At 37.5% G+C, this 23,160-nt stretch overlaps 1 protein-coding gene across 4 annotated transcripts in view; it reads right to left on the reverse strand.

Annotated features, from left to right (window-relative positions):
* Positions 1-3,575: 3,575 nt before the first annotated feature.
* The window catches only part of tfap2d (transcription factor AP-2 delta (activating enhancer binding protein 2 delta)), an 83,674-nt gene continuing 64,089 nt past the window's right edge, over positions 3,576-23,160 (reverse strand). For 2 of the 4 annotated variants that reach the window (XM_077219783.1, XM_077219785.1), the window contains 7 exons: positions 11,977-12,474; positions 9,831-9,891; positions 6,838-7,003; positions 5,851-5,969; positions 5,161-5,302; positions 4,481-4,594; positions 3,605-4,398 (listed from right to left, as the gene is read on the reverse strand). In XM_077219783.1, coding sequence (XP_077075898.1) covers positions 4,182-4,398; positions 4,481-4,594; positions 5,161-5,302; positions 5,851-5,969; positions 6,838-7,003; positions 9,831-9,891; positions 11,977-12,441 — 1,284 coding nt within the window. In that variant the 5' untranslated portion in view covers positions 12,442-12,474 and the 3' untranslated portion in view covers positions 3,605-4,181. Of the gene's footprint in view, positions 4,399-4,480; positions 4,595-5,160; positions 5,303-5,850; positions 5,970-6,837; positions 7,004-9,830; positions 9,892-11,976; positions 12,475-12,621; positions 12,756-23,160 lie in introns of those variants that run through there. The other 2 variants (XM_077219786.1, XM_077219784.1) reach the window with 2 other exon arrangements.

The following is a 23,160-nucleotide window of genomic DNA, read 5'->3' on the forward strand; positions in this document are numbered from 1 at the left end:
AGGAGGGACAGAAAGCTCTCATATTTCATCAAAAAGATCTTCATTTGTGTTCCAAAGATGAACGAAAGTCTTTGGAAGGACATGAGGGCGAGTAACTAATGACAGTTTTTTCATTTTTGAGTGAACTATGTCTTTAAATGTGGCTATTTGGTTGTAAAACTGTGGGTTGGAATGAACTGTGACAAGCATTTTAACCTATCCTATTCCTTTAAGGAATTATTAAATTACGCGGTAACGCGATTAATAACTGTAAATCAGAATTGAGGCAAACGCTTCTCCGTCAGCTCAGATGAGAGATGCGCCACTTAAAACTGAATCAAGCGATTACTGAACAGAATTGTTTCTACCGTGGATACTGTGAACTTAGTTTTATCAAAACGACAATGGCTTGAATGAATCAACACGCAAATGAAATGAAACCAAACATGAGTTTACCTTGAAGCAAGTTTTTTACAGATTTTAAACATGCATTTAGGAATGAGACTAAAAATAGGCTAGTTAAATCCAAAACATGCATTACCAAGATAAAAAAAATAGAAGAGAGAGAGAGAGAGAGAGAGAGAGAGAGAGAGAGAGAGCGAGAGAGAAAGAGAGAGAGAGAGAAAGAGAGAGAGAGAGAGAACGTGCATCCTCGCGCTTGTCAACAAATTTTTACCATAATTTTTGGAAAATTTCCGTTTAATTACGTTTAAAACTGCGCAAGAACACACATTAAAGATTGGCATTAGACAATGTCAATACAAGAACCAGCTTACAAGAACAAGTCTTAAATGAAGTCTTTCAATTTATGAAACAGCTAAAATATGAGGTCACAAAAAATTATTGTAGGCTATTGAAAACCAATTTTATTTCGTTTTATTAAAACAAATAATTAGTGCTATAATTATTGGTTACTTTTAAATTATAATCCTGCTTCTAAAGATCAGAGAGCAATTTATTTAAATACAGACAGTGATTTAAAGTTGATCTCCTTATAAGTAGGGAACAATTCCTCCTTCCTGCACAAGGGGTCACTGGGTCACTAGAAATAGCCTGTCGTTTTCTATTTTGGAAGTTATGTTACTGACAATTAATTTGCATTGTCAATATTTTTCCTACATCTCCTAATGTTTTCCAGAGCGATTTAAAGAAACTAAACGTGTACTGTTGGACATTTTCGTCCCTGAGACTTTGAGTCTAACTGAGCTCACTGATCTTGACCCAATTTCAAGTGCTCTCAGATCTGTTGCATTGGCCACTGAGATGCTGCTTGACGTATGGATGAGTGAAAATAATCTGCGATTAATGTTTCAGGAGCCCCGCTGCCACAGAGAAAGTGCCAGACCCACACACACACTCACTCTGGGCATGTCTAGAGGCCATGACAGATGTCGAAGTTTGAGAGAAACTAGGCTCATTCTGCACAGACTGTGGTTTGAATTTGAAACATAATCACACACACTCGAATTCTCAGAGAACACACACACACACACACACACACACACACACACACACACACACACACACACACACACACACACACACACACACACACACACACACACACACACACCACACTCACATCTCTGGCATTGCAAAAACATGCTTTGTCATATATTTACAAAAACATAAAGCTAAGAATATTAAACATTGACAAACAAAATAATTGTTTGTAAAGATTTGGTTGTTTTATCTGTGCACTTTTTTTTTTTTACTAAATGTGCAAACCTATCAAATATATATGAGCAATTATATTCTAGAATTTTAATATTATATATATACTGTATATATAATTTAAAAGTTATGGCATCGCGCTGCCATTACACAAACCAGCCACAAGGTGGCGCGCAAGTAACATGATAAAGATCTATTGAGTTCTTGTTGAAGACCTTCAGAAGAGGGCAAAAAGTCTTCAACAATGATAAACCTGATCCAGTCTTCTGGACACTGGACGATGACTTGTAAAAAAATATAAATCTTCACAAACACGTTTCCCGTCAGACCTTCATATTTCTCTCTGTATGCAAACGTTTACGCTGAATCTGAGGGTGACAAAAACTACTCACAAAGTGGAATAAAAAAACATTATATTTTCATATTTGTAAAGAAAAAAATGCGAATAGCCTAGTTTTTGTTATACGGAAAGTATGTTGCCTAATTATAATTAGCTAGGCCTATGTTTAAATAAAACTGCCAAAGCAATAATTAGCCTAAAGGCTATGATGTCAACATCTATCGTATGCGCAAAGAATATATTTAGACCTTAGTTTAATTTAAATAAAGTTATTGTATTATTTATGATTTATTAAACTCCAAACCTGACCAGTTGGAGGAACAGTGACTCAAACCCTTGACAAATAATTACGTGTTTCTTTAAAACACTGAATGTTTATTTAAATAGGTATATTAAATGCGAATTGTTTGGTTTTGAGTTGCCTGGACTGGCATTTTACCTTCTGAACATGTAGGCAAGGCTAATTAATTATGCTAGGCTACTCACGGCGTAAACTGGTCGAGTTGAAGCGGAACTTTGTATTAGAAATCGCTCAAACTGATCAAACACACTCGTAAACAATAAATGCGCTGATTAGTCCTACTTGTTTGGGTTTTCCTAAGATTGTGTTATTTGGATATTTAGGCTAAGTTCGTTAACGCTGACGTTGATTATAGAAACGTCCTCAGTACTGAGATCAGACAGCGGCCTTCTTCAAAAAATTGTGAATATGAATGTAAATCGCTTTTATCTTGTGAAAAGCTTATTCGCATCGATCTGTCAGCCAGTTATTGACTTTGTAAAGCCTTCTGGTGCAACAGCATGTTTGTCTTTCTCTGCTGTTAATGATCTGTGCTGTTTGGGGGCTTATTTATCCTACATCAGCCTTTTTTCTAAAAGCTTTATTTACATTTAAAATGTATTCTATCATAATGAAAATGCATTTTGTCCAAATAATCAAGTTACCTGTGTGATTATGGTTTTTGGAATGAATAAAATGTAACAATTCGACAAAAAGTGTTGGTTTAACTTAAAGTTAAGGTATGCTACCTGGTTGCCTTAATATTTTGAGTTAATACACTGAAGGAAATTGGTTTAATTAACAGAGACTTAAAGAACTATTATGTAATCTGAACCACATTTTCATTATTATTATTTTCATTCATTATATTCTCAGTGTTTTAAGTAGAATGAGTTCACTGGGTATTTCCATCCTCTGTGAAAGTGTAAGTGAGTGAAGAAAAGCAAATACTTTCCTCCAGCGTTCATTTTAAAATTCTAACAGACCTAAACCCGCTAATAAAGGTCTTCAGGCTCATTGAAGGAAGGTAGATCTCCAGACAAAGGATGAGGAGACGCCTGAGAGGAAGGTCAGCCATGGAACACTTCTTGTCTGAGTAAAAGCCACTTATTTAACAGAACAAACGTAGATGAGTGAGAAGGTTTGGCTATAGCAGGTTAAGTTGAATTTGAGATTGATTAGGCTAATGATTAATGTGTCAAATCCATAACAGTAGCACTGCAAATACACATACAATATGATTTGTATTCACACAAGAAGCACATGAATTTCAAGCCCAGCCAAGCCGAGTTAATATAAGACTTTGAGCAATATGCTTTATTGAACACCAGTAGTTTGCATGTAGGGTTATTATATATGTAGTTCAAAGCCTACAAGAAAAGATTGAATTTATATATTTATATATAACTTTTTTTACAAATGCAGTCAAGAGTTTGTGTTCTGGAACAACAGTGGGGAATGTCCGTTTCAGATGGTGTACAAAGTTTAACATGCACAATATACAGTAACTAACGCAACAGGGAAAGTTGCCTGTCATCATTTACAGTCTCAAACTGACCTCAAATTAGGTCTTGGCAGAAACGGAATGTGAGTCTTTTAATAAAAGATATTGCATCTTTAAAATCATTATTTAAACTAATTACATACAGACAAACTTTAAGCAAAATAACTTATTCAATAACTTATAAAATAATGAAAATGGTTAGTGTGTTTTGCGTAGTGAGAATGAAATGACTGATTTGTACATACAGGGAAAGTTGAGGTTGTAGGAAGTTATGCCAGTTATATAAATAAAAGAATATGGAATAAAATCCCTGTAACCCCGCCCCAAGTAGCCACGCCCTGAACAAGGCCCGCCCATTCGGGCTCAGATCAGGAATTGGGAAAGCGGCCACTCTTGCGTCAGAGTCATTCTGTTTTCTCGATTTTACCGTCCTTCGTCTGTGCCTCGCTGGTTTTGCGCAGTGTTTTGTCCGAGTTGGAGTTGATCTGGCTGGTGTCTGGCGTTCCTGCGCTCTTATTGGCTGAGTGTTTCTCCAGGTAATTAAGCATTTCGCTGAGGATTGTTTGAAAGGTGCTAAGAGCCGCGCAAATCGCCGGCGTACCGAATCCATGCGTGATTAGACTGAGGAAGACAACAGAAAATGCTTATTAACAACAATACTTGCATTCGCATATATGTTTGCATGCAGGCTTTGACTCTATACCTGAAGTGTGTTAGATGTCTCTGAATGTCCAAGTCCAGAATAGGTGTTGGTCTAGAGGAACCGAGTGGAGATCGATCTTGACTTAACAAATCCTGAAATTCCTTACAGATCTGCCTGGAGACACAAAGCCATTCAAACTCAGTTACAAAGACGCATCTGGAAAATGCATTGGAACGCTCACAATAAAACAAAAGTGCCATTCCTCATAAGTAATGCATAAAGGAGATTTAATGAGATCTTAGTTTTCACGTCACACACATGCATGAAAACACATCATCAGCAACAAAACCTTTTTTCAAATTATTATTCTCTAAGGTGCCGTTTCGCATCTGTTTTAGAAGATGTTCATATATACACTTAAAACGAAAGGTTCTTTATTGGCTTCTTTATCTGTAGTTCCATGTAGAACCTTTAACATCCATTCCAAGGTTCTTTATAGTGGAAAAGGTTCTTCTGATTATTAAAATGTTCTTCACATTAAGAAACAATGGTTCTTTTGGGGAACTAAAAGCGGTTCTTCTATGGCTTTGCTGCGAAAACTCCATTTTGGAACCTTTATTTCTAAGAGTGGATTTTGGTGCATATGAAGGTCTCATTATTTCAAGACTTTAAATGTCTATCCAATATAGTGGTAAGTGTAAACAGGTTTGGCTGAAAGCACTAAAGAGTTGCCGTCTTACTTGGTGGCCAGCACCATTTTCTTGCGCGCGTTCTGTTCCTTTGGTTCCGTGTGCTGGCGGGCCAGATGCTCCCCGACCGCTTTGGTGGGAAACTCTGTCTCACAGGTGTAACCAAAGTCCCGAGCCAGATGTAGCGCTTCCCCTACACACACACACACACAGAAGAGGAAAGATGAAGCTCGGAATTCAGTTCATTCTCTAAATGCTGCCTGAAAAATTGCATAGATGTTGCATCAATCGGTCTCATATCATTACAATTCATTTCGTACTTCCCTTGAGTAATAAATATTATGTCTGTAGACTACAAATATTTCCGACTTTTTCTTTTATGGTAGAATAGATGTTTCAATCTTAACAGATTTCATCCTCAACAAAAATGAAGAAATTCAACCAGATGCTTTTCTGATGTAAACACTCCGATATCAAGGCAAACAACCTAATGTATTACAAGAATGCTTTTAAATACTAGATATTGAATAAAACGAAATGAAATGAAAACAAGTTGCCATTATATTTCGTGCAGTTTTACTAATCTCAGAGTAAAATTGCTTTCTTTAAGCAACTTCAACAAACCAAATCATTCATAAAATTAGTCACTGTACAAACATCTAGCATCAGATTAGCATTGAACCAAATACACAAGAACATCTTCAAAAAGCAGCATTTTTAAAAGGAAAAAAAAGCACAAACCTTCCACTAAAGAGGTCAACAGCGTGACGTTGGCTGCTTTCCTGCGGCCTGCTGGGAGATTGAGTCCCAACCTGTCCAGTTTCTCCCTGAGGCAGCGACCACCGTTCTTTGACTTGGCCCTGACCCACACAGATGGAGAAAGTCCATCAGTAACACACTTACTCACACGCGTGCACTGCACGTGTCACATTTCATATCCACATGCCCTTCTCATCCAGTCATTTCCTCCCAAAGCACTTTTACATTATTAAACCTTAACACTCTACAAACCTACATTCGTAAGTGAGCACATGAGAACTGTGGCTGTGTGACAACTAAAGCGAGTCCTTGCATTTTTCAATGAATACAAACACTCAGGACCAAACAGGATCACAGTGCTCAGTTTGCTCATTCATGTCCATGCAGAATGAGTTCAGGCTGGAATGTGCAAATATTCATTTAACAATCAATATCCAATTTGTGAATGTTCTGCAAGTGATTCTTGTGTTTTTGCAGGCGTTAATGAACCTGTGCATTAACAGGATGTTTTTTCCTGTGTGTGTGTATGTGTGTGTGTGTGTTTCTCCACTCTTCTCGTCACTGGCCTCATTTCTGCTCTCCAGTCTGTGTCCCTCATCAATAATGGAGCCTCAGCTTCACTGTTCTCATTCCCTCTCCATCTCGCTCTCACATACAGCCTCATTCTCTTCTTTATCTCTGGTTTAAGTGTCCAGGACTCCATGTCCCATCTATTTTCCCTCTTTCTGTCGTTTTCAGATGTCTTGCCATTGAACTATATGTAAAAAAGGAGTCTTCCTTCATATTTCAGTGATTGGCAGTCTTCGGACTGAATGTAGGTAACATTGTTGTGCCAACCAACGCTAACCCTGTGCTTCTCTTATAGGACTTGTGTGCAAATGCTGTATGTTTTTAGTTGCTTCAGATTTTGATGCTTTAATATATCGTTTTTCTAAAGAGTTTCAGGTGTGTTAAAAGCGGGTCTCTTACCTTCTTAAAATGCCACCGAGTAGTGAGGCATTGAGACACTCTGGAGGAGACAGGCGGCGTTTGACTTCAGCGATGGTGACCTTGTACTTTGAGGTAGAGCTGAGAAGAGAAAGTCTTCCTGGTACAGAGCAGAACAGGTCTGTAGGATTCACTACACACGTGCCACCTGTACACAACAACACACAACATGTCAAATCTTTACAAATGACCGGTGACGGTGCTGGCCTGTTCTGTTAGTGGGTGCAAATGAGAAAATCACCAGTAATTGAATAAAGCTTCTATCAGATCGCATAATCGATCAATATGCTTTTATTTTGCTACAGCCAACTATTTTGAAGCGTTGCAAATGTATATGGGTGGTTGTCCATGCAGATAAATATATATATGAATGTATAAATGAATGTGTACTGTAGGTGGGTCAAAAAAAAAGGGAATTGGGCACAGCTTTTTGCTTTATAGTTGATTTTAAAAGGTCATGTGGTGTATGAATTTACATCAATTCATAAAAAAAATTCAAAAGTGAATATATTCCATATTGTCATAATATGAGCACATAATAACTGCATGCATTGCATCATAAATTAAAAATGCCATCATTTTTTAATGCAGTAGCATTGCATTCCAACTAGTTAAGTTAACTACCTGTATGAACAATTATGTTTTGTACAGGAGCTGTCCATTTGTGCATTTATTAAATATTATGTTTATTTATTAAGCTTTGTATGTCAAATCCATACTATAGATAGATCAGTTTATGTTGTAAAGATTTATAAATGACATGCTCAGACTGAGCTGGAATCAATGTGTGGCTACCTTATATAGCCACTTGTGTGTGTTTGTGTTTGAGTGTGGATGTGTGTGTTCCTGAAGGGGTTTTCTGGCTATAGTGGGCCTCTAACCTGCTCCTCATCAGTCACCCTAAAGCGCTCTGACAAACCCAAGATCTCTGCTAGCATGCAAGTTCACTTCACATTAATTCCACCCAAAATGTTTTGATTCAAAGTAGTTTGTATTTTATGTTGCCAAGGGCAATTGAAAAAGAGCTATTGCCGGTAGTCTGGTCGCGCGCGCCGGGCCCAGAGGCGATAGCGGGTATTTAAGCGCGAGGGAGAGTAGCCCGAGGCAGCGCGCGAGCGATCACAAAGCGAATCAAGCGCTTTTTGCGAGTTTGCCACGAAAATTAAAGAAAAAAAAGACATAGGCCAAATGTCATTCTTTTTCTATTTCAACTGTAGCGGTGGTGTATGTTTACACTCATCACCCAGCACCCAAAACACACACACGCGCGCGCACACACACATTAGAGAAAGAGTGTGTGCGCGCGCGTATAAAGGCGGGGTGAAGCTTGATCAAATTCCTGAAAGCTAAGAGGGATAATCATGATTAAAACACAGACGACTTTTCTAAGTAGGATCATCGTTTCTTGAGTGATTTCTTTTGAAAAAGATTATCTGAATATTCAACGAAGCCAAAGCTGCAGTCAGTGTGAACAACATTAATATGATCTCCACTGAATTTGGAGCCGCGCGGCATTAACATATCAAAGCGTGCGCCCGAGGCGCGAGAAGCTATCGATACCGGAGCGCGAGGTAAAGCAATGATTATTGGTTGTGATGGTCGGAGCGGCGGAGCTCGCGGCTAAATCCTGCACACCATTAACTGGAAGTGATGGCGAGCCCAACACCTAGACAGAGTTTATTAAAAATTAAGCGCCCAAGACACCGTTCGCTTTATGGCAAACTCCACATGTGTGTCGATCCGCTGCTGCTTTAAAGAGACATGCAGACAAAGATGCGACTGATATTAAGAAAATATTACGAAACGTAAACACGATTCGATTCGTCCACACAAGACTCGCGATTTTACAAAATACAGCGGCAGTCAGAGAAAAATACAGAAATTCTTCTGAGATTATCTCGAACGTCTGTCAACGGAGAATGACCTTAATAAAAAAGTGTGTTTTATGGGGGTTTGAACTTCTGAACAATATAGCCTACAGTCCCTTAATTATGCTTTCTCTGACTAATTCATTGTAAATTTTCTATGAATAACGTCAGCTAGAAAGACAGTGTAAATAAACTGTAACAGTGAAAGTGCTTTAGGAATAAAGATAACATTAATTTCCATACAATGCACGTAAAAAACACCAACATCTATGACAACAAAACATCAAAATAATAATAAAAATAATCTTAGCCTAGATTACTTGATATTTGCCTTCAAAAACGTTATAGAATAACGTTAAGTTAAAAGACAATATCAATTTGCACCTTTTTGCTTGAGGAAATAATAAATATTACATCATTAGGCTATGTAAATACAATATGCATTTAATAGCCAAATTAATTACCAATACTGAAATGTTTATTATTTCTTTGTTGTAATTATTTTGCAATAAATAATTTAAGTTGTTTTAGCCCTGTTGTTTGAAATTTACATTCATGCAATTCCTTTTGAGTTCTTTCTACAAAAAGACAATTAAAAAAATATTTCCCATAATTTTTTACTAAAATGATACAAGACCTAGGTTACTTGTTTTTCTGTTTAAAAACATTTTATACAAAAAAGGGGGGGGGGGGGGGGGGTCAAATACATGGATAAAACTAACATTGAATTTTATTATTTTGAAATTAAAATGCTTATGCTAAAATATTAAATAATTATCTTGTCACTGGAAATCAATTAATACATATAGAAATATAATTGTATTTATTTTTGTTTTTTATTATAAAAGACTAAAATCATTTGAAAGACAGGACTGACCTAATGAAAATTTTACTGACATTTTTTAATCAGAATGTGCTAGTAAATTTCACAAACAATTGGCAACACGTTGTTTTAAAAGTGCATTTTTGAAGTAGAAAGACTGAATGTTCTTGTGTACTTTGTTTTATTTCATGCTTCTAATTTTTTTTTTTTTTTTTTTACAGTGTAGAAGGGATGAGGAAAAATATGAAATGATCAGTGAGTGTGTATGAGTGTTGTGACCTTACCTCTCCGGATCACTCCTCCTTGGCCATTTAACACCAGTCCACACTGACCATCAACAGATCCCTAAACACAGAAACATAGGCTATATTAACTTGATGACCAATATTGAACAAATCTTATACATTGTGATCAGTTTTTGTGTTTGGCCAGCCGTTTATGACACATTAAACAGACCACGTGGTTAGATAAACTGCAGAGGTAACGGAACCTGTTACATTGTTATGTCAGACAAAGATTATTATTTATTCTCTTATCAGTGATGTCATCAGCTAAAGGAACACTGAATTGCATCAAAAGAAAAGAGTTAATCCGTCTCACGAGCCACGACCAGTCTGGAGGCCAAGTCAGACACACACATTCAAAGAAAAAGAAAAAAACGCATTCACTCACACACATATTTCACCCACACACGCTCACATCCACACTGACACCATACTGGCGTGCTCTTGTAACCCTTTAACAAACTCCTGCTCTATTTTTCTTTTCCCCGCAGTTAAAGTGATTATAAAATCAATATACAAACCCGTCGGATCAGGCATAAATTACGCGTGTGCGTGTTAAAGGTGCGGCAGCTTCTATTGTTCCGCGTGCCAAATCTGTTTAGCGGCTCAAAGATGCGCCTGTGCGCACGAGACTGCCCGCATCTGTTCCACGGCCTTCACCGCGCGCACGGTTTCATTCAGCACCAAAGAAAGGTCCAAAACCTTTTCACGGGACGTATGTGTTGCTGTCTGTTCTCATGTGGGCCTTTTTGTGTGTGTGTGTGTGCGCGCGTGCAGAATGTCTGAACACGCGACAGCAATACCAAAACTAATCTTTACGATTTTTGTTTTGAACACGCCTAAACTTCCACGGCTATACCACGCACAAAAAGTGATCAAAAATAACATATTGCAAAGTTGCATCGATATTAAAATAGAATTAAAACAGTTTTGATGTTCTGAAATTGGATTCAAATGTAAAATAGCCTATGTAAAATTAAATAGAAAACAAAGACTACCTATATTGTTTTAGAAGTTTTTTTGGCCACATTATTTAGGGCCTGAAAATCCAAGACAATCAATTAATTATTTATGCAACAAATATATTTATAGTTTTTATATTAGTCAAAGCAATACAAATGTATGCATTTACTTCACATATTTTTTATTAGTCATTAATACCATTGCGCAATGTTCTATTCTTTTATAGAGTATTTTTACTATTAATTCATTAATTGTGTCGATATCATTTAAATAGCCTAGTCAATGTACTATTACAAATTTTATTTCATGCAATGAAGTAAAATGTCCAAAATATCACCCGCTATCTAGAATATTTTCTATCAAATAGGCTACATATATTTTATCTATTCAACTTCACTCTCTCGCTGCATATTTTTAAAGGACTGGATCATTATTTTGATCTTAACATATTTTTGACTCACCAGTTAAACTTGAGCTGTTTCAGATGTCTGTGCATAAATAACCAGTTGATTGACATTAAGTCCTAAATTGGATAAACTACGGTGCTCTACTGCGGAGGATTTGCCTTTTGTTCGCACTTTTTCAAGCCCTTAATCCGCCTTTTAACGGAGGAAAAAGGAACCGCGGCTTTACAGCAGCGAGGCCCGACATACGCGCTGCTGAATTCAGACTTCTCAATATTCACTATATTAAATATGTAAAATCCGCCTGTTAAACCAACTGAAATATGGTGCTTGAAAACGCTTCAAAATATAGACTATAGCTTTAAAAAGTCTTGTTGGACGTGTTAGTAAATTAATGCATTTCTTATACCGACTTTTTTTGTTGTTGTTGTTTTTTTTCGTTTGTACACAGCTTATTTTATTTCGAAACAGTATAATTTGTTGTGTCTTATTAAACTAATTCGTTGTGCGAAAGCGAATAGGCCGAAAAGAGAGTGATCGCTCGAGCGGCCTCAATTTTTTTTCTCGATCTCTCCGGATGTTTAAGGTTTTTTTTTATTGTTGTTGTTGTTTTTTGTTCGGGCCCTCGGGCAATAATTTCTTCTGGTTCGGGCAGTGAAAGTGACTATATAGGCTTCAACATCCCTGAAGGCGTCGACTTCTCTTCAGCCCGCATGTGAGACGATGGCAACACATTTGAGTGTGTGTATTTTGTGCTTCAAGTACGGTAGAAGTTGTACCTGTAGGTCATCGGCCCCCGGTGGAGGCAGCCCTAGACCCGCCCCGGGCAGCAGTCTTTGCTCGGGGTGCATGCCGTACTGAGAGCCGTGGCTCATGATTGACAGGTCATGCCTGCGGTACGCGTCCAGACAGCCCAGTTCCCGCCGCTGTTCGTCCAGGCACGAGGACTTGAGCGCGCGGGCGTTGTGAAGGTTGATGAAGTCCGCCGGTTCGCCGTGATGCAGCTGCTGGTAATACTGCTGTGAGTGATGGAGAGAGTTTAACGAGTACGCGTCCGGGTTCACGGCCGGGTGGCTGTGCTGGAACTCGTAGTGGAAGGACTGGTGGTGTAAGGGCGTGTACTGATGGTTCGTGGGAAAATACGGGGAGGCAAATTCGGTTCCGGTAGCTGGGTATGTAAGCGGAGACGATGAAGAGTAAGCGACAGACGAGTTGGCCACAGATTCCAAGCATCCGAGTTGCATCAAACGGTAGCTGTTTGATCCGTCGTGACGTATCTGTGCGGGGAAAAAAGAGAAAAATATGAGGGATGTCATTTACACGCGCTCGCAGGGATCCGCGCGCATTTCTCACGCGGCGGAAACTCAAACCTTCCCCAAACACACAAACACACACAGTAGCTCAAAGTGTCTTTAGAAAAGTACCTGACGGCGATGTCATCTCTCCGTGCCTGGGAGGGAGTGCGTGAAACACACTGCAAACTGCTACACGAGCTCACAGCGTTTTTTCCCTCCCTCACTTGTCTATCATTTGCCACGGAGTGTGTTATTTGACTATATTATTATTACTACATCCGTGCAAACGACATTAAAAGCTTTTTGTCCCAATCTACGCCCGTTTCACTGCAGGTATAAAGCACAAGACACGATAGTATGCACTACTAATAGCCTAGGCTAGGCTACTTATAATAAAAAAAAAATAACAAGCAAATGGTTCCAATAACTGGAGATTTTTACATTCGAAACCCGAAAAAAGCAAGTAGTAAAAGGTATTTTCACCAGAACCGAATAGGCTAGTATTTATCCTCGCCTTTGCAGCAAACTCCAGAAGTCTTAACTTCCATTCCGCTTTTCTAAGTGATCATAATTTTCCTCCATGTGATGCTATACGCTAAATTAAATGAAATTATTGTGAGGTGATAAGAAATGAATTTAAATACCTCCGCATCGTGCACCAGTCCCGGAAATGTGGCTGACATTCTCGCGATCCAATAACTCGATTTCCTCGCGCTGTTGGACGAATGAAAGAAAAAAAAAATCCCCAAAATAGCGCGTGAAAATGAAATGTCGCCTCGCGCAGTCGGTAAAAGCGGCTGAAATGCCTCCCCTCTGCACAAAGCGCTCCCTGGCTCGGATTTTGTACTTGCTGGGTATTTCTCCGGCTGATGTCGTAGGTCCCTTGGTAATATAGAAGTTTTGAAAATTAAGCATCAGCATTGAGGAAAGGGAGGACAATAGAGAGAGCAGCCTCATCCCTGGAGACACGGAATAAATATTGTATCTTCGCCTAATAAGGAACCAAGTGCGCTTTCAACATTTTTGAAGATTTTTGTGGACATTTCTTTAAGGTCGTTAGTGCTTTCTGTAGAAGGGTCAGTTTTATTTGTCTCGGTTTTCCTCGCGGCTTTACCTTTTACCTGCTTTTTGGATTTTTTACCCAACAACACGTAAGTTTAACCCGGTGTATTTTGTCTCACTGTAATTTTGATTGCACGATTAAACATTATGTTTCGTTATTTCATTTGTTTATATAGCGTGATTTTAATAGGTTTTATTAAACCTTTCTATTTAACTGAAAGATAGACACGTTGCATGAAAGCAAATTTAATTGGAAGTACAGTTCATGGTAGAACGAATATTTCCCTTTACTTTTTCTTAATTATTACCACACAAAGAAATTTGTCCATTTTAAATGGAAAAATTCGTTTGGAAATAATGTTACGAAAACATTACACAGCAGAATAATATTGAATGTACGTATTATTTAAAGACTGCTTTAATGCTATTATCCTATTTATAGACTATCTCTTTATCATCGGTTGTACCTTAAATAGACCACACATTTTTATTTTAGCCTAATTAATTTAGTATTTTGATACTTTCATAAACGTATTTTAGCAATGACTTTTGAAAACATCGATGCTCTCTGGTCACTTTTAATCCTCTTGCAGCCAATTTGTTTCTGTTGTGTCGTTTACCGAACCGGGACAGTGACGGTCTGACCCACGCTGGAAGTATTTTGTGCACGTTTAGGATGATGAGTGGAGCGCGCATGAGGGGGTTATCGCTTAAATCAGCATGTCGGACAAATTTATGCTTTAAGAACCACACAGGTGCATGACAAGACACGGACACCCATATTACCCACAGCCTGTCATAAAGGTCCGAAATATTAATAACTGTAGGCTATATTTTTTCCTAGGGAAATAAAACGTAGCCTAATGACGTTTAACAGTTCATGGGAAAGACTTTTGCTCATGTGCAAATGTGAGTGTGTGTTTAAGTGAGTCCCACTCGTTCTCATTCTGTGTTTCTGAATGTCTCCTCCCTCCCCAGTAGCAAAACACTCAACTCTAAAGGTTTTGGTGTCTGCCAGAGGTTTGGCAGTTTTTAAGTGTTTAAAAAGCTGATGCTCCCTTTATTTAACCCAAATTACCGCCATTACCGCGGGCTCGCGCCCTCGTGCATGAGAAGGGCGCACGGAGACGCCTCGAGCGCAAAGGGAGGATCCTCTCACAAACATACACATACTGACGTATTTCGCTTCATAAATGTTTTACTCGGAAAACAATATGATAGAAGGGAAGCCTCTTTTTATTTTCATTTAATGGGCGAGCTAAAACGACTGATGTTATTTTAAGTAGACACATTATTGAACTAGCAGGCCTACATCATTGTCCCTCTCACCCTCTCTGGTAAACAAAACAGAAAGAAATTAAATATATGATCCAAGAAGACCAGGACGAATTCAGACTAACATGGCACAATGTAGGCTAGTCAGCTAAGCTAATACAATCATAGTGATTTTAATACTAGCCTTTAGCTAACAAATGGTAGGCTAAGTTGAATAACTAAAAACAGAATAGTGACGTAAAAAGAGCTGGTTGTTGTGCTGTAAATGCACTGTAAAGGTCTCGAGGTGACGGTGGATATGAATCGCCCAGCAGGAGGCTCTTATGAAATAACACGGTCTGGTTTCAGATATATATCTAAGGCCTCCAGGCAGACTGTAAATTACACGATGTGAGCGCGAGAGAACCTGTCCTCTCACGTGAGGGATTAGAAGCTTTCGCTTGTGTAGTCTGCGAGAGCTCGCGGGATTGAGAGAAGCACCAGTTGCACGGTAGACAGTCTTAATAGGGCTTAACGCGCACAGCAGCGGATGCACATATGCACGCTGTACCGGTCAGGGCTCGAGTCCATCTGTTCGGTCTGGAGAGCTCTCGAGATCGTTTCACCACGTAAATCCACCACCAATCCATGGAAAATTAGAAATAAAAATAACAGATGCAAAATGAAACTTTAGAGGAGGTGTCCAAGTTTGGCCCATGAGTTGACTGTAATTGATTTAACATTGGATTAAAAGCGTCCCAAACTGTGACTGGCAGCTGGCTGCCACCAGATCATAAAGAACAGCAACAATCATAAGCTAAGACTCATAAAAGCCTGAATTAATTTCAAACCATATCAACATGCATGATCGAAATGTTTTGGCCGCCACTCAAACATAAAGGTTTTTAATACGAAAACACTGATAGAAATCATGAAGACTGATATCTTTGTAAACATTGTGTTTTTATCCAAACTTTTTATCCAACATTTAGCAAATTTCACGATGGCTAATTTATGAGCAGATCAGCTTGCTAAAATGATAAATTGCTGGATATGATCGTTCAAAACTTAGACTTGCTGATAAAATAAATAAAAAACTATTTTTTTAATCAAAAATGTCAAAAAGCTTCTCAGAGCATTCCTTATTAAATTATAGGCTACACGAAATAAATGCTCGGTTGTTTCAACCCATGTTTGGGTTAAATATGGACAAAACCCAACCGTTGGGTTTAAAATTTTATGTAAAAAATGTAATGGGGTTGTCCCCATTTGACTAGAGTGTAAGTGCCGTGAATCTTGAAATATAGCATATTTGATAGTCTAAGTTTAATTAAAACATTGTGATTATCTCTAAGTAGCCTACGCTTTATATTGACAATAACGTTTGCTGACAAGTGGCCAAATGAAGTTCATCTTCGCGGCTCAATATGGTGTCGGCGTCCGTTAAGTAGGCCTAACGGCTATTCAGCTTTCTGCACTAAAACACGGAATAAGGTGTTTACCAGATCATTCTAATTACAAAGTATGCAGTCCTCATCGATGTGACCTACATTTACCACGCACACACACACACACACACACACACACACACACACACACAGTTTTATATGCTAATAGATTTGGAGGGGGAGGGGCGCAGCGTCAGTTTCAGCGCGTGGTGTATTTAATGAAGTGCACTAAATTAATTTTCACTCTGTTGGGACAAAAACACGAGATATTTCATTCAACATTGTACATTTATAACGTAAACTTTATGTTTGACGAGTAGGCTAGACAATAGGCCTACATGATTCTAAATTTACCTCAAACAACACATGACCATGACTCCGGATTGTTCTGTCCTTTTCGTTAGATTCCCAAGTAGAATCAATAATAGTGAAAGATTAACCTGTCAGTTAAACTGTTCGTAGGATTTTAACTAGGCCTACTTACAATCTCTAATAACGGTAGGCAAACAGTTTTTTCTCCCGTCTCTTAGCCTATCTGTCAAAATATGTGCCGAATGAGATGTCTCGACAAATGACCAACTGCAAATTCATTCATTCGTTCATTCAACAAACAACACTGACCGTCCGTGTATTATTTTTCCTTGAGTGAACTAAACGGAATCTTAAAAATTAATTTAAATCTAGACACGTGCCAGATGCGCGCAAAATGAGCGTTAATTAAAATGAGCAATCTGCCAAAATAACGGTAGACCCCTGACACACACACACGCATGCACGCACACAAACAAAAAGTAACAAAAAAGTAATGAAGGCCTCAAAATGTTCACATTCTAATATAAATCTTTAAAAATAACGATAATAGCTAATTTATATAGGCCTAGCTAATAAAATGCAGCCTACATTTAAAAAAAGGTTAGTCTGCTATGTAGCCTACGCATAGGGCCTTTTCAGTTAAAAGACGTGTCGAAATTTCGGACAAATTAAAATATTAAATTCTACATCTGAGCATCTGCTAGATGACTTAGTATTTAACTTCTGTCATCGTTTGTTTCCGTCTCATTTCTTCATTAGTTCCGAGTCAAAGGTCCGTTACAAACGGAGCGTTACGGTCCGGTGAACTCAACAAACTTCTGGATAAGCGACGCTGCGATCAGTCTAAGAGCAATGTAAGAATCATTCCAACACTGTACCACAGCAGTTCTCAAATACAGGTACTAGGCCTACCTCTTAATTTAAAAGCCCTTTATGTGTTAAAATGGGATTCATCTCAAAATTCAAAAAATACCACAACCTGAAGAGGACAGCTTGTGCAGTTGACCAGCAAAAGTCATATTAAAGTCCAATTTCGGCATGAAAATGGATCAATACTTCATTATGTTCACCAGAGGCAGACCTACAGTGAGGAAAACGCACTTATATTACATGAACCATTTGTTGAATGGCCATTTTAGTGACTGAAGATAGTTTGATTCTTTTAATCTAGACCCAATTTAATCCAATTTAATATAATAATCCAGATGAACTGTCCTTAGATCTCTTCTACTTATCTATCATATTAAAGGTCATTCAACAAGCTAACAAAACTATAATTAAAACAGTTGTTTATAAAAAAAATCATAAAGTTATAACCCAACCTACATTTATTAAAAGCTTTACAACAACAGTAAAGCAGGTCACAGCTAATTAAACACTAATTATGACATAAGTAAACCACCAGCAGCAAATACACAAACCCTTGACGGTTAAATTTGTTACACGCTCTTAAAACTAAAAGTTACTTATTGGCATCAATGGTTCCATGAAGAATCTTTAACATCCATGGAATCTTTCCATTCCACAAAAGGTTCTTTATAGTGGAAAATTATTCTTTATATTTTAAAACTATTCTTAACACAAGAGAAAAAACGGTTATTTTAATAGCCGTTCACTAAAAGGTTCTTAGCGGAACCAAAAATGGCCTCACTGCAAAAACCTTCTTTAGGAGCCTTTATTTTAAAAAGAGTATACTACTTTATTTACTGTTTAGCTTCCAATAAGTATACAATCTGCCATGAAAAATGTGTCCAGTTCAAAACCACTGAAATGATCCAGCTTAAACCAGTTCAAATGGCAACACTATTTCACTGAAATCCAATTAGAATGGATAGTATTCAAGTGGCATATTCATGTCAAAGAAGATTCTTTTTATATGCTACGTCAGATAAAGAAAATAGTAAACTTAGTGACTATTGTAGTGCAACCTGTCCTCTCAAACACACAGATACACCATATTTAGTGCAAGTCAGTCAGTATTCATTCGCAAAACAGTGCATCTATAAAAACATGTTGGAATGCAACAAAATGATGGTTCTCTGAAAGCATGTAAATCCACAGTGTGTCTGCTGGGTGTGTGTGTGTGTGTGTGTGAGAGTGTCAGAGACCCTCAGGCCTGTACCAGAGGGCGGGATTAGCTGTTACGTTCATTCAGCACAAAATGGATTCCGATATCAGATAGTGTAGGGCAAGAGGTGTATCTCTCTCTCTCTGTCTCACACACAAGCAATCTCCTCGCTCTCTCTCCCACTCTCTTATACATCCTGTCTTTTGCTCTTTGATCGTGTAATTCCTTTGTAATCTGTTAAACGAGGTCGTTTTGTTTATGGATATGAGCTTAATCAGCAGCCAAAACAACAGAAAAATCACATACACGACACTTGAACACGCTAAAAAAAAGACAGAGACAGGCAGGGATATTGTTAATATTAGTAAATTTGGCATCGTTTAAGCAGGTAAACTCTGGGAAGAGAGAGTTAGAAGGTTAAAGGCTCTAAAAACAAACTTTTACTCGGGATGATTTGGGTTTTACTCCCGTTTCTGTTCATTAATAATCACCCGAAGCTGGCGTTTACTAAGCAACAATCACTTGAAACATTTCTCATTGTAAAATCCTTCCAGAAACACATGGATGGACAGACAGTAACGGAAAGAGAGCCGCAATGAAAAGACAGATAAACAGACTGACGGGCAAGGAACATTCTCAACATACTAAGCAGATCTGACAAAAGAGAGAAAAGAAAAAGCAGCGAGGAAAGAGAAGTGATGCTGTTGACTTCCTGGAGCTGAAGTAAATGAGTTTCAACAGCAGTTCTGAGAAACGCCGGCTTCAATAACAGCTTCACTGGAAACACAGCAGCTCAGAGAGGTCGGAAAGTTTGAGCAGCAGAAGCATCAACTCACAGTCCAGTGCTAAATTTACCTTTTTTCCATTTATCCAAAACAACTTACAAAATGAGAATAACAGAAAAAGTGGTTAATCCAAGGAAGAAATAGTATTGTTTAACTTAAAAAGTGCTTAACCTCTAGGAAGACTGTATGTGTTTGCAAATATAGAGTTTAAATTAAAATGACCAAATTCTTACAACACAAAATTAGTAATTTTATATTACGATCGATAATGATGTATTTCATAATATAGTTGTTTTTGCTTTGAAAAAGGTTTTATATCAAAACTTTTGATGCCACTTAAATAGTATTATTTGTCACCAATTTCACAAAAAACTAAAAAAAAACTCTCAAGCTTACATAAGACAAGTAAACAGTCAGTGATAAAATAAGAACAAAGAAACTAATTACAATCAGTAGGACAAAAAAACTACAATGAACAAAGACACAAATGAAATAGACCTACTTGAAAAACTTCAAGCACTAGAAAAAAGAAATACTACATAATCTGTATAAAGTAATAAAATGTATAAAAAAGACTGCATAGTCTTCACTGTGTAAATTAAATAAACATTTGTTTTTATTCAGAGATTTTCTCAATTTTGTTGTTTGATTAACATTAATGACAGACAACAGAAGGTTTATTAGACTGCCATTCATTGCTGCCTTAAATTATTTACCGTAAGTACAATCAACTTGTTTTAAGTCAATTTCAACTTAAATTACGTTGACTTAAAAATTGACATTGACGTGAGAACTGACTTAAAAAATGAGTTGAATCTTGTATAGCTTAACGTGTTTTGATGAGTTAAAGCAATGTAAAAACATACGTTGTCATAACTTTTTAGTGTATTCACAGCAGCGCCATCTTTAATTTTTAACGGGAATGAAAGCGAGACTGCGAGGGAAAGACATACATACATCTCTTCAGTGGGTTGTACTGTAATTTAATGTTTTTCTGGATTGTTCTGCTGACGAAACACTACTGAAATTCTTGGAAAGATATTTTTGCAGAGACAAAAATCTCCAGATGGCGAGCTGTGGAAAATTATAAGTGATCTAGGAGCTTTATACAGCTTTTTTAAAGTGGATGGCGTTGAAAATACGGTAAGTCTATCCCTCACAGCCTCGCTTTCATACCTGTCATGGCGCTGCTCTGAATGAGGTCCATAAGGGCCGGTTCACACAGAGACGCAGGTCAGTGGAACGAAAAGAGGCGCGTTTTTTAAACGTTGAACTTTTTTTAACTTGAAAGCAGCATTTTTCAACGGGACGCTGCAAAAGTGAGAGCAATGGTTAAATACGTCAGTCTAGCACGTGTTTACATTGAAAAACAATGGATAAGTAGCGCCATGGAATAGAAAAAAGCGTTGTATGAAGAACGGCTTTACGTGCCGCACACATAAACGGAATGAGTTATTTCGCTGCTTATGCGCTTCAATGGTTTAAAATCACATAGCAATGCTTAAAAACACATTCAAATGATACGCTTTCGTGACGGCATAGCAATGTCACGTGACGTAAGCGTAACCGCGATAGAGACATAGTCCAAAATCTCTACCAGTTGACACATTTCTACCAGTAAATCATGTCTGCCGGTATATCGGCCACCCCTACATATCCAGATGAATGTTCTTTAAAAAAAAATCGTAAAAAGACACACAAAAAAAATATTCAGGAAACGATAAAATAATGCAGGAAAAACATCTCAGATACAAAAATATCACCAAGCCCCCCCTCCACCTGGCCACACCCCCGTTTGATTGATTGACTAAGAGTTCGTCCAATCAGAGAGAGGCTGTTTGCAGCATTGAACAGCTGGAGCAACAGCACCAGGAAGACGTGCTCAGAAATTAATCGAGCTTTTGATCTATCAGTCATAATGAGAACAACACTCTTCTCAAAAACACACACATACACACGCAGAGAAGTGCACATGCTCAAAAATACACCAAATACACTACCTGCGCTCCCAAAAACACACACACTGAGAACCTGTTCAAAGGAAAGCAAAGAAATAAACAAAGGAGAGAAGGCAACCCCTCCTCTCCTCCGGGAATTTTACTATTCTGCACTTCTCGGCTTCTCTCATCCCTCTCTTCCCACAATCCTTTGTGCTCGGAATAAAGCTGCTGATTATGAAGCCCAGAGCACTGAGACTCTGCTCACCTGTCAATCAAATGGTAACCTACACACATACAAGCACACACTCAATGTCAGATACCCTGTAATATACTCTGTCTCGTATAGATATTAACACCGCTTCCGATAAGCACTTCGACACACAATATCAGATGGCTGAAAATGCCAACTTCTGTCTTCAGATTATGTCCGTTTTCCTGTTCTCATTACTGTTGTCATCACATGAAATGCACATGGTCTTGGTTTAGTTTTGCATCTACCTGTTGGGTTTTACTTTTACACAGTATATCACGATGTTCATGTAACATTAAATGCTTACGTAATCATCTACAATAACAAAAAACTGTATAATTACAAGCAGAATAACATGTGATTGTGTATTGTAATATTTTGTAACTGTATCGGAACGCATGTACAATAAGAATATGTGTAACTGCATATTTTTCACACCCTGATCCGAATAATAAATACTATACTATGTAAATGCACTGTACTGTGAACTTTAATTTAAAAGGAATATTTAAGTATAAAATATATACTTGTCGTTCCTTTTCTTTACAATGAAAAAAAAAAAAAATATTTTTACGATGAGGCGCTTACAGTGGAAGTAAACGGGGCAAATTTTGGAAGGATTTAAAATGTGACAATTTTATAAATGCACTTTGTTTTTTGTTAAAATGCGTGTATTATTTGAGTTGTAAAGCTGGTTGAACCCTAATTATTACGTTTTGGGATTTTAGGTTTTTTACATCATCGCACTGTAATGGAGACGAAGTTGTAAAATTCAATAACTTCACACAGAAAAGGTTAGCAAGTGATTGTTTCAGTCTAAAAACATAATCATAACAATTATATTGTTTACATCTTGTGGCTTCACTATTAAAACAGTGATTATTTTAACATTTACAGATAGTCAACTATTTCACTTCCATTGTAAGTGCCTCACTTTAACCCAGATTTTATTTTCATTATTTATTTATTGTTTTAAGAAAAAGAGTGACACGTGGTGATGTTTGTGGTTATTAACATAATGCCAAAAATGCTGTTGATTAAACTTCACTTGGGAATATAGTATTGTACACTATCAAAACTTGTGGGTTAGTAATTTTTTATGAAAGAAATTCATACTTTTATTCAGGAAAGATGCATTTAATTGATCAAAAGTGAAATGAAAAGACATAAATAATGTTACAAAAGATTTCTTTTCAATTAAATGCTGTTCTTTGAACTTTCATTTATAACATATTTTTTATAAAAATTTGCAGAATAACTGTGTTCAACATTGATAATAATCAGAAATGTTTCTTGAGCAGAAAATCATCATATTAGAATGATTTCTGAAGGATCATGTGACACTGAAGACTGGAGTAATGATGCTGAAAATTCATCTTTGATCACAGGAATAAATGACATTTTAACATGTATTCAAATAGAAAACATCTATTTAAAATCGTAATAATATTTCGCAATATTACCGTTTTAAGCATTTCTGATCAAAAAAATGCAGCCTTGGAAAGACTTCTTTCAAAACTTTTGAACAGTAATGTATGTATCGTAATCT

Source organism: Siphateles boraxobius, unplaced genomic scaffold, assembly GCF_051911475.1.
Source record: "Siphateles boraxobius isolate OS27281-9 unplaced genomic scaffold, OSU_SipBor_1 8, whole genome shotgun sequence".
Taxonomy (NCBI): domain Eukaryota; kingdom Metazoa; phylum Chordata; class Actinopteri; order Cypriniformes; family Leuciscidae; genus Siphateles; species Siphateles boraxobius.